Consider the following 18,909-nt stretch of genomic DNA (forward strand, 5'->3'; position numbering starts at 1 on the left):
CGGCCGGCCAGGGTTCTCCCGGCGCCCGCCCCCGCGCGCCCTGCGCCTCCAGCCCTCGCTCCCCGCCCTCCAGGCGGCCAGGCCCTTCGCGAACATGGCGCTTGTCCCGTGCCAGGTGCTGCGGGTGGCGATCCTGCTGTCCTACTGCTCTATCCTGTGTAACTACAAGGCCATCGAAATGCCCTCGCATCAGACCTACGGCGGGAGCTGGAAATTCCTGACGTTCATTGATCTGGTAAGGCCTTCCGCTCCCCTCCCCCGTCCGCCCTGCACCCCGAGTCGGTGTGTGGGGGTGGGTGGGTGCGCGGGCACCTGCGCGCGCCTCCATCCTCCACGGGTGTCCTCGCCTCTTCCTCGGTGATTGCGTCTAAAGGCCTGGCTGCCTCCGTGGCCGCACCTCCGAACCACCCGTTACAGGGTAGGTGGGGCACGAATGGAGGTGGGCACAGCCAGGTGGTGGGCTCTTTGGAGGGGAACACAGACCTGCTTCTAAGAGGTGACGCGGGAAGAGTCTCAACTTAACAAATGGATCAGACGACCTTGATCGTGAGTGGCCTCAGACCCGTGCGCCCTCAGCACGCTTTCCAGAGCACCCATCGTGGGATCGAGTTGCAGCAACTGAAGGAAACTGGGTATTGTCGAATTACTTGGAGCTTCTTCTGAAAGGACCAAAATCCTCATAAAGAAGAGAAAGCACCTAATAAAGTTGTCTTCTTTGCATCTGTTTTCTTGCCCATTGTCAGTAATTTACTTCTAACCTTTCTCCCAGAAATATTAGGGGAGAGGTTTTCAAAATACATTACCAGTATGTCTTGTATTACACTCCTTCTATTTCCACCTAAGAGTTTTCAGTAGTTTGCATAAGCAGCTCTGCTGGCACAACAGGATAACCTTGGCAGTTGCAGTTGTTTTTGGTTTTTTTTAAAAAAGCTTATCTACTTCTGGCACTAAAAAAAGGCCAGAGCATCAACATATGAGCATAAGGCCCAATGATGACATGGAGTGAAATCTAGGAGCTTAAGGGGGAAAGGTGACGAATTTAGACTGGGTGAAACACACACTCAACAATGACCAAGTATGGGTGGAGGGTTAGAACCAAATCAAGGAGTTCCAAGGACTAGAGAAAATGGAGAAGCAAATCCTGGGACACCAGAACTACCCATCCAAGATTATACACAAGGTTGGCTGGCTGCATAAGCAAGATTATAATCTCTAATTGTTGACCCTCCGTTTTGATGACGAGAACATATTTCCAAAGGCTTAGGATCCCTCAAAGAAATGTAGTCAGAGGGCTTTTTGTTTCGAAACACCGCTTTGTATTTGTTTCATGTTAGATACTTTCAAAGAAGAATTTAAGTGCTTTTTCGCAGCCGTTTCCAAACTATGTACATGCCTTTGGGCTCCCAGACTTCCCAGGGCATAGAGGGTTTCAAGGGTTTCGATGTTCAGATCCTCAACTTCCATCTCTTTCTTGAAACCGATCGCCTCTGAGCATGGATGATGCCTGCCAGTTCTCCTTCCTTCTTCCTCATTCATCCAAGCGATGAGCACATGACAAGGCTCTGTGCTTTATTTATCTGTTCCTTTTAGCATTCAGAATACAGATTGTCATCAAGACTATCTTCACATTTGACTGAAAAAACGAAGTCAGACTTGTTTTGACAGAAAGTCTTATTGGGTTGATTGGCTTGGCAATGAGAATGGGCTCTGCCAATTAAATTATGTGATAGAGCAGACATTTTCCATAGATTGAATGAGTGAAATCTGCAGCCCTGAGGTTCTGATAAATATGTATTAGAGCATTCGAAATCATGTTCCTTTTTCAAGTGTTTAAACTTATGTTAAAAATGTTTAGATGTTATTTAAAAATATGTGCATAGATTTTCAGAATTCTTCTAGGGGCTATGCAAATAAAATTCCTCTTGGATCACTACCTTATCCCATTCCTTAATCAGAGCTCATTAAAGCTAGCCTGCTCCAGTGTCGCCAAGGAGCAGTGTTGAGCTGAAGTATTGTTTGGAGACCCTACCAGAGCCATGGGAACCATGAATAGTTCTCAGAAGCACCTTCGTATTAGGTACAGTTTGGGGGGAGGGGCAAGGAAGGGGGTCAGCAGGTGAGAGGGGTAGAAATTGAGGGTATCAATTAACCCGTGAGAGATGACTACTTCTCACATTGGCCTTGCTTACTGTGTGTTAAAAAACAAGGTTCTCAAGAAACAATATACTTCTCATAACCTTTGTATGACATGATACCACAGTAGAGCCAATCTGACTCTGCGGAAACTGCCATACAGTTTCTATTTTAGCACATGATGACTGGACATGCCTGTTTTAAATATTTAATCACCACAAATATACTTTTATCTACTAGAATTCAGGCCATAAGTTCAAACTTGATTCCGTTTGTTTCATATTTAGATTCGGTTTGTGTAGGGCCTTCAGCCAGTTATTCAGACTTTTTACTTTCTGTGACTTCTGATTGAAATATAATAATTATCTTTAATCAAGAGTTCCTGTGAGAAAGTATGTCTAGACTACATTCATAAAAAACATTCATGCAAAGTGTTATTCTTTTAATGATTAGAGAGATTTAGAGTCTTTAGAGCTTATGCATTGTACAGTTGTTGAAACCATAGCCTGCGCAGTCCTTAGTAATGGCATGAAAAAATTAGGCTACTGTAATTTACCTATCTGACTTTTCATTTTTTTCCATGTTTAAAACAAACTCTGAACTTTATTACTTAGTGCCTTGGACAGTTTTAATGATTCTAAGCTCATTAGAGCAATTTTAGAGGAGGCTTTAGCTTCTAAAACTTTAATGAGAAGGCCCTTTTTCTAGCCAACTTGGATTGCAGAGTCAGGACATTATCCTGGTGGCCACAGTCTGATTCCATGTTCCACCGCATCGTTTTACCAGAACCTAAGTCAGGGGTCTCAGGCTACATGTATCCGGGAGCCAATGGTTCTGTGGCAGTGTCCATTCCGGCAATATCCATATCTCTCACTGAGTATTAGAGTCATCCCAATAGTGTCAGAGCTCATGGTGAAAAACTGAAACACAGGTTTTTGCTATCAGTAATCTTACACTGTTCTTCCCGGAAGAACTTCTTTTCCTAGCATTGAAAAACTGTAAGAGAACTAAAGTGTTTCGAAAATTGAAGTTAGTAAATAGAAATGGAACCCTGTCTTGGTGTGGTAGGCAGACTAATGAGCCCTCACAGATGTCTACATCTTAATCCTTAGAACCTGTGAGGGTGTTAGGTTACACGACAAAGGAAATTAAGGTTGCTTGTCAGCTGACCTTAAAATAGGGAGGCTATCCCAAATTATCCATGTGGCCCGATGTAATCATAGAGGTTCCTAAAATGGAAGGAAGCAGAAGGGAAGAGTCCATTGGAAGAAGATGTGACTGTGGAAGAAAAGTCACAGAGAGACACAACATTGCTGGGTTGGAAGGTAGAGGAAGGAGCCAAGAGCCAAGGAATGTAGGAGGTGTGTAGAAGCCAGAAAGAACAGAAAATAAGTTCTTCTCTAGAGCCTTGAGAAGAAACCAAGTCCTGCTGACACCTCGATTTTAGCCCAGTGAGACCCATTTTGGACTTCTGACCTCCAGAACTATAAAATAATAAATTTGTGCTGTTTAAGACACTGAATTTCTGGTAATTTGTTATAGCAGCAATAGAAAACTAGTACAGTTGGTTTTAAATCCTCTGACCCAGAAAAAAACTTAAATGTTGTACTTATGCAGTGACTCAGCTAGTTCTTTATGTGTTTTAGATAACTGGTTAATTTTAGCTTTAGCTTTAACCAAAATAAAGGTTTTTGCCTACTGCATCCATGACACTATGCAGAGGAGACAACAATGGGCACTATGAGAATCTATAAAAACTGAACAACATAGGAAAAACTAGGTCTTTTCTTTACTGTGAAGTATTTTAGAATCTATCGTTATGCAATAGGCCATGTCAGGAGAAGGAATACTCTCTTAACTAGAAATAAGCTAGAAAGACAGAAAATCTAAATGAACTAATGTTTAATATCTCCTTAGCCAGTATCACAGCTGATGAATTTTCTTGAAATGATGCAGATTCATTCACTTATTTGCTGATTAAAGGTTAATTCCCTAAGTTATACAGTAATTGCTCCCAAAGATAGTAAAAATGAAGAATAGGAATAAAACCAGAATAAATAAATTAAAAGAAAAAGGCATTTGTATGTTGAGACCTCAAAGTAGTGCTGGAGTGTAATAGGTGTTTAGTAAACATTTGAATAAATGGAAACTTTCCAGATACTCAATGAGTTTTCTTGTCCTATTCCCTCCTAAAATATTCAGAATAATAGGGATTTTTGAAACATACCAACCAAAATTTTCTTTAGATGTGTATGGTACAATATCTAACACATGAGTCAGAATCAACTTCTTTGAAAAACATGAGCTGGACAGTTGTTATGTAAAAAATTAAATTAATACTGATACTGAATTTAAGACCTTTTGATTTTTAAAGACTGATACAGAAATAGGCTATCCCATTTGCTCTGATTTGGAGTGTTCACCATTGTGAGGGTTCTAGTGTCTTAGGGCTCCGTCCTATTCATTGTTTGTCTTGTACTGACTTTTCCTTCATGTGTGGGCAGAGCACTGTTTAGACCCCGCGTCCTCCAAGTGTGGTCTGAGGGCCAATAGGAGTGACCTTATCTGGGAGCCTATTAGAACTGTGGAAACTCGGGCTCCACTCCAGACCTTCCGAACAGAATCCACACTTTTAGTAAGATTATTACATGACTGCTTGCCATGTTCTGGTTTGGTAAATGCTGGCCTAGGCCACACTGGTTTTGTTTTGTAACTTAACATGGAATAGCCTATAGGATGCAGCCTCAGTATTAATTCTGCCCTCTATATTTAAAGCATATTTAAACATATTTTGAAACATATTTAAGGTGACTTTTACTGTGGCATAATTAAAAATATGTTGTAAAAAATTACAACTTTAAAATAAAAGAGAGTTATATGTATTAGGCACCAGGGAGAGGTTATTTATTGCAATTGAAAAAGAAATTTAGCTCATCTTCAGGGCAACCAAGGCAAAAAAAGAATACATATTTGACTGCATTGTCTTTAGCATTGGAATAAAGGAAGCGTAGCAATTTGTCAGGAAAAATAGAGTGGTTCTTTCCAGGCACTGACTTTTCAAGGTTATTTATCTCTCAGACTGTCATATAAAGGACATTGGGTAACATCATAGATAATGCCTTTGATTGATTTTTAGCAGAATATATAGAAATATTCTTAAAACTGATGTTTCTTTCATCGTGGTTTTTATGAAAGCCAAAAACATGGTCTTACATTTTGACTGGGTGAAGGCATTTTTGTAAAGGCTTAAAGTAATATAATCTAGGTATTTATTTTTGTTATCTAAATCCTTATTGCAAAAGAATTTAAGAAAATCACAGAGGGAGCAAGATAAATAAGGGCTCAGATGTTGAAAAGCTTGGGGTGTTCAAAGAGCAGGAAATGGTCAAGTATACCTAGGGGATACTTTTTCTTTCTTTCTTTTTTTTTGCTTTAAGACATGCTAAGAATTTTTGACATTTTAAAAAAATGTTAAAAAGAATAAATTGCATAAGTATACTAACGAAAGCATTTAAGTTTGTCTTATATTTACTTATGTATTTGTAATAAAATATTCTTGACTCTAGTTCATGGCTTAATTTTAAATAGGAAATAAAATATCTTGAGAAGAGATTCTGTGTATCATTATGTAACTATGGTATTTCGTTTTGCCAGTCATGTAAAGGCCAGTAGTTCATTGAGTACTCTGAACAAAATTAGGTGGGTTTTTTGTTTGTTTGTTTTGTTTTGTTTGGATATCATACAAAGAGGGTGAAACTGCACATTTTTTTTTTCCAGTAGAATTAGACTTGATCCTAAAATGTGCACATAAACTTTAAGGATGAAATAATGCTTTTTTCTAACCCAAGGGAAGAATTGTGAGTATAATACTTCACATAGAATCCTCTTCACCCTCTTTGAAAGTGTTTCTTTTGGATTAGACATAAAATAGGGGCCTGGTTTTGTCCGAGTGGGGGAAATAGTTGGTGATATAATCACACATTCCCTTTCTTAGTTGCAAATGTTATTGAAATTACAGAAAGTCATCTGACCACCAGTTGAGGTCACTTTTTTTCCCATCCCTGCCATCCTCCATGTCTGGTATAACATTTAGCAAAATTGGTAGCTGCTCTTGAGGGTTTTTATTTGTTTCTCTGTGTTCCCCTGAAATGTCATATGTTTCTGTGGAAGTGTGAACAATAGTACAATTTTCCATATTGAATCAGATATTCCTGTGATCCAAGCATATTTGGAAAAATCTTAATGCTTCAGATTCCATAACAACATAGCTTTCTTTTGTGTCTGGCAGCCTGTGGCTAGACAGTTAAAGGGCCCATTTCTCACCTGCAGGGTAGTCCTGCCAGGTATAGTGAGCACAGAGAACTCTTTGAATGTGAAAGACCCCGCAATGGGATCCATTGTGGAGTGCAGCAAGATATGGAAGGTAGCTTTGAGAAGCTGGATCAAGACATGCTAATCAAGAATAACCAGAGAAATTGCTTGAATTTGCAATGTGGCAAGAATTACTACTACTTGAGAAAATGGATGTGTTCATTTACAGGGTTTTGGAAACATGGAATTCTAAAAAAGTCAGTTAGACAATGGTCTAGCCCCTTCGTATTGTCTTATATTTAGACCTGTCAGGCTGTGTTATAATTTAAAATTTTAATATCAAAAACAACACATAGAATTATAGAAAATTTGTACAGTACAGAAAGCCATAGGGAAGAAAGTATATTCCATTTTAATGATCCCTGATTTTCTGTGTGCCTTAGTATTTTAGTGCTTCAAGATGGTATTTATTTTTTTTATTTATTTTTTTAAGATTTTATTTATTTATTTGACAGAGAGAGACACAGCAATAGAGGGAACATAAGCAGGGGGAGTGGGAGAGGGAGAAGCAGGCTTCCCGCCAAGCAGGGAGCCCAATGCGGGGCTTGATCCAAGGACCCCAGGATCACGACCTGAGCCGAAGGCAGACGCTTAATGACTGAGCCACCCAGGCACCCCTATTTATTTTTATTTTTAAAAAGATTTATTTATTTGAGAGAAAAAAAGGACAAGCTGGGGAGGGGCGGAGGGAGAGGGAGAATCTCGAGCAGACTCCTTGCTGAGCACGGAGGCCGAGGCAGGGCTTGATCCTACAACCCCAAGATCATGACCTGAGCTGAATCCAAGAGTTGGATGCCTAACCGACTGAACCACCCAGCCACCCCAAGATGGTATTTATTTCAGAGTTTTGTATATACACAGAAACATACATAGAGAATCAGACTGCAGAAATACATGTATATGTATGTATGTGTATGCACATATATATAGTCAGATTAAACAAAAAATTACATTCTTTCCAAAAATTATTTTTAAATTATAGAGAAAAATATTTATCACTCAGAGATACCAATGTTAGTATTTTGGTATTTGCCTTGAGCCATATATATTTTTTCCTTTAAAATATAAGTTCAGTGTATACATATGGTTTGTATGCATTTATTTTTTAAATTAACATACACCAAAATTCACTTCTTGGTGTACAGTTCAGTGATTTTTGACAGATGCATAGAATCATGTAGCCACCACGATCACATAAAAATATTCTTTTATGGGGCGCCTGGGTGGCTCAGTTGGTTAAGCCACTGCCTTCGGCTCAGGTCATGATCCTGGAGTCCCGGGATCGAGTCCCACATCAGGCTCCCTGCTCAGCGGGGAGTCTGCTTCTCCCTCTGACCTTCCCCCCCTCATGCTCTCTCTCTCTCATTCTCTCTCTCTCTCAAATAAATAAATAAAATCTTTAAAATATATATATATTCTTTTATGCTGACCCCTTACAGTTAAATCCTTCCCTGGAACCACAGATTTGTTCCCTATTCCTATAGTTTTACTTCTCTAGAAAATATATATAAGGCATACCATGGTAGCCTTTGAGTCTGCTGCTTTCCATTTAGCACAATACATTTTAGATTCCTCCATGTTGTGTATATTGATGGTTTGTTCCATTTTATTGTTGAGGAATATTCCATGGTATTGATGTACCACTTTGTTAATCCATTCATAAATTAATATGCATTTGAGTTTTTTCTAGTTTGAGGTGATTATGAAAAAAGCTGCTATAAACACTTACATACAAGTTTTTGTATGAACATGAGTTTTCAATTTTTTGAGTAGGTACCCAGGAGTGGAATTGTTTGGTTATATGGGAAGTATATCTTTGAGTTGATAGAGACCACCAAACTATTTTCCAGAGTGGATGTGCCATGTTGCATTGCCATTAGCAATTCATGAGAGTTCCAGTTGCTTTGTGTCCTCATTAGTGTGTAGCATTGTCAGTCTTTCTTCTATTTTAATGATTCCAGCTCTTGTTTTTGGGGTTGTTGTTGTTTTTTTTTAATAAAGATTTTAGTTATTTATTTGAGAGAGAGAGGACACGAGGTGGGGTGAGGGGCAGAGGGAGAAGGAGAAGCAGACTCCCCGCTGAGCAGGGAGCCTAATGCAGGACTCGATCCCAGGACACCGGGAACATGACCTGAGCTGAAGGCAGACGCTTAACTGACTGAGCCATCCAGGTGCCCAAGATAAGTGTACTCTTGATCCTCTTTATATGTTTTCCTCATCCCCTGCCCCCCCTCCCCTCTAGAAACCACCAGTTTGTTCTCTGTATTTAAGAGTATGTTTATCTCTTTTTTTTTTTTTCTCGGCTTGTTCATTTGGTTTTTAAATTCCACGTATGAGTGAAATCATGTGGTTTTCGTATTTTTCTGACTTATTTCACTTAGCACAATACTCTCTAGGTCCATCCATGTTGTTACAAATGGCAAGTAAATCTTTTATATGTAATTGGCATTTTTATTGAGACAATTGTAGATTAATATCAGTTGTAAGAAATAACACAGAGAGATCTGTATAGGCTTTACTCAGTTTCCCCCAATAGTGACATCTTACACAACTGTAGTATATCACAACCAGGATGTTGACATTTAAACAGTCAAGGTACGGAACTGCCCACAAAGACCCCTCATGTAGCACTTTTATGGCCATACCCACTTTCTCCCTCTACCCATCCCCGATTGCTGGCAACCATTAATTTATTCCCTCTTTCTATGGTTTTGTCATTTCAAGAATCTTATATAAATGAAATGATGTACATATGACTTTTTAGAATTGGCTTTTTTGACTCAGAATAATCCTCTGGAGATTCATCCAAGTTGTACATGTGTCAATAGTTTGTTCCTTTTTATTGCTGAATAGTATTTCATGGTGTGAGTGTATCAGTGTTTAACTAGTCACCCATTAGAGGACATCTGGATTGTTTCCAGTTTTGAGCTATTGTGAATAAAGCTGCTATGAACATTCATGTATATATTTTTATGTGAACATAAGTTTTTATTTCTCAGGCATAAATATTGAAGAATGCAGTTGCATTCTCTTCCGAGTTTTTAGTTGTAATTAGTGAGAGTGATAGGCTATAGTCAGTTTTCACCATCTTGGCTGACACCAGAAGTAGCTTACATATAATTTTAATATCTGTTCTTTTTCCACCTAGCATATTTTGTAAACATTTGCCTCTGCCATTATACATTCTTCCATAATGTCATTTTTAATGACTGCATATTCCTTAATATAGATGCTTGTATTGATTGTCTTGTTGAACATATGAATAGATAAATCTTAACACACGTATGTGATTATTTTCTTTGGATAAATTCTTAGAGGCAGAATTGCTATATTAAAGTCTTTGAGAGATTATCTTAACTTTAAATCAATCAATTTACACAGTCTCCCATATTTGGAGTACTTATTTCTCTATAATCTAGCTTAACACTATGAATAGAAAAATACTTCCACTGATCACTCAAGGTCCTTAAACTTCACAATGTCCTGTCCAGGAGATGCCCTGCAAATATTTCCTCACATATCTCATAATGTAAATGATTAGGTGTCTTTGACTCCATGTTTACAAAACCCAATGGTATTAGACAAAGCTCGTTTGGGCTCATCGATATTTGAGCCAAGCATGAATCTTCAATTGTCCAGAGCATCCTAATTAGAGTGGAATTGACATGGCTGAAGTGAGCAAGAATAATTTTCTGCGCACAATAATCTGGGTTTGCTTGTACATTCCATTCATCTTGCATTAAAATTGTACTTTAGCTGAGTCATCAGTGATTTGCAAGATCCAGTTTGAAAAACCAACATCAAGAGTCTGAAGAAAGTGTGTTTGCTGTAACATTACACATCCTTCTCTTTGTAATTATACTGATACATCTTTGCTATTTTAAAAAAGACATACGAACGTTACAAATGCATATAGAATGCAGAAATACCCTCTTCTAACATATGAAGGCATGTGTTCTATACCAGAACTGATCACTTCTGTGTCAGCCTCTGTCTTGTCCAGAGAAGAAAGACGGCACTTAAATTGGGTAGTTTGAGTGAGTTTAGTGAAAGAATGATTTACAAGGGTGGGCAGGGCAGAGAGAAGGCACAAGCTACAATACAAAACGTGTAGACTAGTAGTGGGGGCACGTGATCCCTGCTAGGCCTGAGCAGTGACTTTTTGTGCTCATGCAGCATGGGGGGACCCTTCAGGAATTGAGTAAGTGAAACAAATACCCTCCACGTTTCCTTTTCTTCTTCTGTGTGATCTGCCAGTACTTCTCAATGTTTAAACCCTATAAGAAGTCATAGGGTCAGAAGACCTCTTCATGCAGTGCACAAAGATCTACCAAAGTGAATATAGGAAAAATTATTGAATTTAAATCTCCTACCACAAATACATTCAGAAGTCTCTGGCTAATTTGCAATTATTTGTATATGATGAAAGAACATTTATGTTTCACAAGTTATTTATTTATAGTTGAATATATAAAATAATTCTTAACATGTAACTTTTACTAAAATATACTTTCAATTTATTGGAGATTATATACAACACATTATATACCTATTACATAAGGCTTTATAGTGTAAGGGGTGAGCACTTAGGTTCAGGAGTCAGACTGAATTTGAATCCCAGCCTTTTCATCTACCAGCTATCTGACTTTGGGTAAATTTATTATCTTCTCTAAGGCCTGATTTTTTTCATTTGTTGAATGGGAATAATAATAGTATCTATCACATATAGTTGTGAGGATTAAATGAGATAATCATATAATCCAATGCCTGGCATGTATCAAATACTTAATAAATGTTATCTGTTATTATTATAATTGTTACATATATACCTGTAATCAGAGACAAGAACCATGATTCAAGAGGACTCTGGTCATTTTAGGATGAAAATAATTGTGTCACTAAGTATAGTGTTCAGAAAGGATAGAGAGTTTCAGTGATAAGTACACAGGCTCTGGAGTAAAATCTCTGCTTTGTGCCTTAGTTTCTTCATCTGAAAGTTGAGGATGACAGAAATACATTTGTGTGTGTGTGTGTGTGTGTGTGTGTGATGAACATTCACAGTAATGTCAAAAGTTTAGAATTTACAGCCAGATGTATTCTCCAGAATCTGAGAGAACAGTCCATGAAATCCAGGACTAGTGAAGTTGTTTTCAAATATGTAATTGATAGCCCCCCATATCTCCTGGTCTAAAAGCTGAGATGATCTTGGGGCGCCTAGATGACTCACTCAGTTGAACATCCAGTTTCGGCTCAGATCATGATTTCAGAGTTGGGGGATCGAGCCCCTCCCCAGGCTCCATGCTTAGTGGAGTCTGCTGGAGATTCTCTCCCTCTCCCTCTGCCCCTTCCCTGGCTTACGTACTCACGTGCATGCGCTCTCTCTCTAAAATAAATAAATAAATCGTAAAAAAAAAAAAAAAAAAAAACCAAAAAACAAAAACAGATGATGGTTCTGAAGCTCTTTTCTTATTTCTGATTCAGGGATAAAGTATCTGGAAACACTTATTTTTTATTCCACGGGGTAGATCTGGAAGGCAGCCAAAGTGTTGTCTGACTGGTTTCTGTAAAACCCAGAAAACAAGAGGGCAGGAAGGAAGTAGGAAGAAGACTAACAGAAGTGCATTGCATTCGGGAAGATATCTTATATGCAAACAAAGTGTTGGAGCCTCCTGCTAAGAAGAGACCTGTCATAGTACTGTACTCTGGGATTCAGAGTTTCTTTTTCATGTGCTCCATTACTTGAGTGTGACAGAGACCAACCTATATAAGTCAGGGGAAATGCTTTCTCAATAGAGTGGAGGTTATTCACATGGAAGCTTTCAAAATTCTACACAGACCTAATAAGACCAAATATTTAGTAGCAGAGATATACTTTGAGAACGTGATAATGTTTTATAACTGGTAACTGTAAGTACAGTGCTGAGCGGTGTTGGTTTTTGCTGCTTCCCATGCAATTTACATGGATGAATATAAATTATTATGCCTAAACTGGCTAAATTATCTTTTCTAAACCATTACAATGTTTTTATCATTAGTCAGCCTCAATGGTCAGTTCCAGTCTTATTTAGGCCTCTCTTGAATGAGAATGACTAAGATACCGTAAAGACCTCATCCAATCAGACTGCTCCCCTCTTTGCTCTTAAACCGTGATTTCAAATAACATACGATACCTCACAGTATGAATTTCCTTGTATTAAGATTTCATTTATGTTTATGCTTCCAGAGTGCTATGCTGATATGATCAATCCATACATGACAATAACTGATAAGCAGTTTTCTTAATGTCTTCTCTATCTTTGAAAAAGTAAGTTCAAAAAAGAAAAAAGATATCTTTCAATCGAAAAGTGGATCTCTATCGAATATAAGTTAGAAGTAAATAGGAACATATCATAGGGACTGTAATATAATTGGCAATTGCTTTATCTCTACATTTTTACTGGAGGGCAATCGAGCATCATAATTTAAAATGAACATTTTCTAATGATATTTAAGCTTTTTCCACATATTAACATCAGTTAAACTCATAATTTGACTGTACTCAACATATCTGAGCCAATTTGTGTGTGCCACAGAAAGCCATTATGATGTGACCTAATCTGACATTTAAAAAATCGCCATTAGTGACCTTTGGCACAAATAGAAAGGGAGCAGCACTGTACCAGAAGATCTAAATCATAAAGGAAAATAAGATTTTTTTTCCTAGAAGAATGCCTGTTGATGAAATCTTCCTTGCTTTTTGCTGAAATGGGGCTTGCTGTGTTATTTTGTAGTGGGAGATTTGCTCAAATATCCTGCTGCAGCATCTTTCCCAGTCCTATGTCCCCTCATTTTTTTTAGCATAGGTTCTGTGATCTGGTATTATAAACACACCCTCGAAATCATCAACTACAGTATCCCTTTTTGCCTTTAATCTTATTTATCTAGAATATATGTAATTCTGATTAAACCCTCCCACCTCCTATTTTACCTCAGTGTTTTCTATCTCAGTAAATAGCACCATCATCTAGGACTGTGGTGTTGGACACATCCAGAGTGCATTGTTTGTATGGGTTAATTGAATTTTGATTTGTATTTTCTATGGGTTTTCCCAAAGGACATCTCATTTATTCAAAATGGACTTGAAAATGTAAACAATTTGGCAACCATATCTGACTCTTGAAATTTTCAACCTACCTGGGCAGCTACTATAGTGATTATGTGATGAAAATGATCAACTAATATCCTTTGTGTGAGAAATTGTGAAAATCAGAGCGTAAGTTTCATATTCACCAAAGTAGATAATACCAAAAAAAAAAAAAAATCCTCCAACCAGTTTTAAGTCTTGGATAAATTTTATCAAAAGGTTTTTGATTTTTTTTAAAAAAGCATTTTTTACCTTCCATTTGGGGGGTAACCACACATTTTTTTATTCTGCTAAAGATGTCCATATTTGTTTTTGAATTAGAAAGTGGTAATATTATGTAGGAAAATTTAAAGAATTGACCAAAAAGTGCCACTGGAACTAATAAGTGATTATAGCAAGATTGCAGGATACGCTTACTTTCCTATATGCCAGTAAAGAACAAATGGAATTGGAAATTAAAAACACATACCAGGGGTGCCTGGGTGGCTCAGTCATTAAGCGTGTGCCTTCAGCTCAGGTCATGATCCCAGGGTCCTGGGATCAAGCCCCGCATTGGGCTCCCTGCTCCGAGGGAAGCCTGCTTCTCCCTCTCCCACTCCGCCTGCTTGTGTTCCCTCTCTCGCTGTCTCTCTCTGTCAAATAAATAAATAAAATCTTTAAAAGACAAACAAACAAAAAAAACAAACAAACCTACCTTCAGTAGGTGAATGAATAAATAAACCATGGTACATCAGACAGTGGAATATTATTCACCACTAAAAAAATAGCCATCAAGCCATGAAGATATGAGGAATTTTAAATGCATATTATTATTTTTAAAATATTTTATTTATTTACTTGACAGAGACACAGCGAGAGAGGGAACACAAGCAGGGGGAGTGGGAGAGGAAGAAGCAGGCTTCCTGCCCAGGAGGGAGACCAATGAGGGGCTCGATCCCAGGACCCTTGGATCATGACCTGAGCCGAAGGCAGATGCTTAATGACTGAGCCACCCAGGCACCTCTAAATGCATATTATTAAATGAAAGAAGCCAATCAGAAAGGGCTGCATACAGTATGACTCCAACATACGACATTCTGGAAAAGGTAAAACTATAGATACAATAAAAACATCATTGGTTGCCAGGAGTTGGTAGGAGGAGGGATGAATAGGCAAAGCATAGAGGACTTTTAGGGCAGTGAAAATACTCTGTGTGATACCATAATAGTAGATATATGTCATTATACATCTGTTTAGACCAATAGAATATACAATACCAAGAGTCAAACTCTAAGGTAAGTTATGGACTTTGGGTGATGATGACATGTCAATGTAGGTTCATCGATTGTAACAAATGCACTGCTCTGGCAGGGGGATGTTGATGACAGAGGAGGCTGTGAAGAAGGGGCAGGGGTGTATGGGAAATCTCTGTGCCATCCCTCGATTTTGCTGTGAACCTAAAACTGCTTTTGAAAGTCTTACTTTTTTGGGGGGACCTGGGTGGCTCAGTTGATTAAGTGTCCAACTTGATTTTGGTTCAGGTCATGATCTCAGGGTCTCAGCATGGAGTCGGCTTGAGATTCTCTCCCTCTGCTCCTCTCCCCACTTGCACTCTCTCTCTCTAAGATAAATAAATAAAATAAATCTAAAAAGAAGGCCTTACTTTTGAAAAAAATAAATATGAAATATCAAAGCAAAAATGCATCATTAGCTCTTTTTATATGGTGCTGCTCCAGAAGAAAACTTCACAAGCCTTTTAGCCAGTAATATTGCAAAGATCAAAGAGGCTTTCAAAGGAATGTCAAACTAACAATAAATATCGGTACTCTCTCTGCATTAGCCAGGCTTGCTATGCTCTACTGCACAGAGTACTCCACATTCTAAACAAGACAAAAACTTTTCAAAGTTGGTCATGACACAAATGATAAACATAAAACAGTATAATAGATTGGTGCACAAGTTATTAGGTATAATTATAAAATTGAGCTTATTTCTACTGTTGCTTTCCATATCATGTTCCTTTCCCATCCCATATTTCTGCCTTCTACCTAGAGCTAGCTGCCGTCCTGATTTTTGTGTTTATCATTCCCCTTTAAAAAAAAAAAAAATAGCATGAACTACTAAGCAATATATTGTGTTGGTTAGTTTTGGTTAGGGCCTTTATAAAAATGGTATCATTATGGAAGCTTTCTTTGTCCAAACAGAAATAGCATGTCTAAGGAGGGTGAATCTGACAGTACAATGAGCCATTGTGATACTGTTTACATGCCTGTGTTTTATATTGCCCTGAGTGCTGTGTAATTTGGTCTTGCAACTGATTAGACAATTAGGAATTGGAAGGGTGATATGTAAATATTACTGTCTAACTGACAGAATGATTTATTAGAAATGTGTATTTGTGGAAATCACCTGCTCTGTTGTTTGAGAGGCCCGGTGCCAAACCAAAACATGTGTGTTAATGGCAGACCTGTGGTCAGCTTTTTAAGAGAATTCAGCCCAAGTTGAATTCCATTCAAGTACAGTTGTGTTTGTTTGCTGGTGGTGTCAATATTGATTTTAAAACGTATTTACCTTTTTTAATAGCTTCAGTCAGCATTGTTGAAACTTTCAACACACATGGATATATCTCATGTGCCCTGATGCCACCCCCTGACTACACGAGCTTAGTTTTTGTCTCTGCTTATGCTAGTATTTTCTATTCTTCCAATATCAACTGCTAAGTGGATCCTCTGAACCGTAAGATTTACATGAGAAGGCCTTCCCTTTGGTCTTAGAGAACTCCAAGTACTACTTACTGCCCCAGGTTATTTACTTCGGTCTCAGAGTTGGTTGGGGTTTGTTTTCATTAAAATTATTCTTTTGACTTCAGCATTTTGTCTCAATATGATTTGGAGAGAAAATGCTATCAATTAATTTTATTAGGAAAGCAGAAACAGAAGAAACTGACACTTGGCCATAACTTTAATCTACAAAATAAAAAAGCATTCATTTACTTTAGGAAATAATAGGAGTCCATATTAATGAAACTGTGTTAGTTAAAGCTACCTAATTTTAAAGGTGCTCTCTTAATATTCTGATCTATCTTTATTCCCTTTGTTTTAAAAGGCAAGTGAGATAATACAAACACACACACACACACCCATGAAGATTTTATAAGATGCTAGTGGAGACTAGAACAACGAAGTCATACTTAAAGTTTATTGCCTTAAATAATTAGTTCAAGCTCACTGTTAAAAAAGTTTGAATTTTATTTTGTATCATCTTTTATGCGTATCTGAGAAGCTTTGATTTTTCTTATGAACTCTTTTTACTTATACTTATGTTAAACTGCTTTGAGTAGCAGGTATAGGTAAGTTGATAAAAATGAGACGTCACATTGCTGGCTTTTATTCTTTAAATTTCTATTTTAGGGGAGTAAGGTGAAAAAATGTGATAGTGAGATGGCACTTGCAGAGGGATCTGGGAGATCACTGAACCCGATGATCAAAATAATCCTGGAGAAAACATTCCATCAGTTAAAGTACAAGTAGCCTGAAAGAGTGGTACATATCAATTATTCACACCACTGTGTGAATTACTCTAATTAGGTAATCACATTGTTTGCCTTCCACCATCTTAGCCTAATTTCTGGGGAATTATTGGTTAGAAGAAAGAGGATTGAGTTGGAAGGGTGGGGAGAGGAAGATCATGCTTAAGGGAATGAATTCCTTCTAGAATAGAGCTTGGAGCAGGTACAAATCTGCAGAGGCTGGAGACTGGTGGAGGACAGCATGAGGGGTGTAAGGCCCTGAAAATTGGAAAGATGGAGTCCAGAAAGGCTTGTCAGGTGTAATCACCATAGAAACCATCTACTGTGACTCCTGAGTTAACGTCTGAGCAAACATTTTCAGTCAGAAGAATGACTTAAAACATCCGGGAGATGTTCCATGGAAATGTCATCCTTTCAGGACTCCAGGTGTTTTTTAAAGACGGTAGACACAACACACTCAATGGGAGATTGTGTTAGTTTTTCATTGTTGCATTCATTTTAACATTCTGAACCCTGAATATAAGTGTCCTAGATAAAATAACAATGGCTGATAATATTTTTCATCACCATCATACACCTTTATTTTTTATTCTAGTTAAGAGATATGTGACTTAATAAAATACAAGGGTTAGTTACAAGCATATGAGACAGATGTAGACATGTCAAAGTAGTCATTTAGTTTCTCATCAAAGCCAAAACTAAAGAAAGAAAAAAACAAAATAAAACTCCATTCATCGGATTGCCATGTTATTTTATATATATATATATATATTACATATATTATGCCAGATATATTATATATAATATATATTATGCCATAATATATATATTATGCCAGAGTCCTGAAAATTTGCGTATACATTAGGCACAAATATCTAGCATACATATGTGTCTTAGGCCATTATCAATGAATCTGTTCTTTTGGAAAGTGTCACTGGATTATATGTTTAAAATCAACATGAAGGCAATGAAAATTAGCCAGTTTTATTAGTTGACTTATTTACTCAACACTTTCTGAATATCTACTATGTACCACTATGCTAGATTATGGTAATACAGTGACAAGTAATATACAGTCCTGCCTTCAAAAATGTTGCAGTCTAAGGAGGGTGTCAGGCCCAAACACTCACAAAACAATGTGGAAGTATAGGGAGAGAAACATACCAGATCTTATGAGTGATTCAGAAGTCTACTCCTAACCATCATTGTTGGATTCTAAGGTAACATTGATTAGCTACATTAAGTCCACCCACGTAAATAACCACACTGCTTGGTAGGATCTATATACCCATTCTGTCTTTGCCTGGTGAAGTATATGGCTTTATTTAGAAATCCACTGTTTTAGCTCATTGAGGTTTCATTTATAGCATTGACAGGGCAGATGTGATAAATATAGATGTTTTCTAAAAGGAGCTACTGAATGTCCTTTTTCCTGATAAGTTCTAACCCAAAATTGTTCACTAAAGGAGAATTACTAGGACCTTGGAAGAGGTTTGGTCACTAGCCAGGATTCTTATGAGTGAAAAATACTTGCCCATCAAAATATTTTTGCCTTGATTTTATGCCCTAAATGGAAGGATTTGACAATATTTCTGATTTGCCGCAGCAGCTGCTGCTGGGGATGCTGGGGATGATGGAAGGAGATTTCTGTTTTTATTTTGATCAACCCCAGAGGTGTTCCCCAGAAGCCATGTGATATGTGAATGAAGAGCTAAGAGTCGGTCTATGCTGGTTTCTGAGAATCCTCTTCGTTACCTTTCTAGTGCCTCCTTAG

At 37.8% G+C, this 18,909-nt stretch overlaps 1 protein-coding gene across 6 annotated transcripts in view; it reads left to right on the forward strand.

Moving 5' to 3' along the window:
* AIG1 (androgen induced 1) overlaps positions 1-18,909 on the forward strand; it is a 318,831-nt gene that overhangs the window by 79,584 nt on the left and 220,338 nt on the right. For 4 of the 6 annotated variants that reach the window (XM_034990850.1, XM_034990847.1, XM_034990851.1 and 1 more), the window contains one exon: positions 116-235. In XM_034990850.1, coding sequence (XP_034846741.1) covers positions 179-235 — 57 coding nt within the window. In that variant the 5' untranslated portion in view covers positions 116-178. Of the gene's footprint in view, positions 1-6; positions 236-18,909 lie in introns of those variants that run through there. The other 2 variants (XM_034990848.1, XM_034990849.1) reach the window with 1 other exon arrangement.

Source organism: Mirounga leonina, unplaced genomic scaffold (assembly GCF_011800145.1).
Source record: "Mirounga leonina isolate KUSES-001 unplaced genomic scaffold, KU_Mleo_1.0 Mir_53, whole genome shotgun sequence".
In the NCBI taxonomy this organism is placed as follows: Eukaryota; Metazoa; Chordata; class Mammalia; order Carnivora; family Phocidae; genus Mirounga; species Mirounga leonina.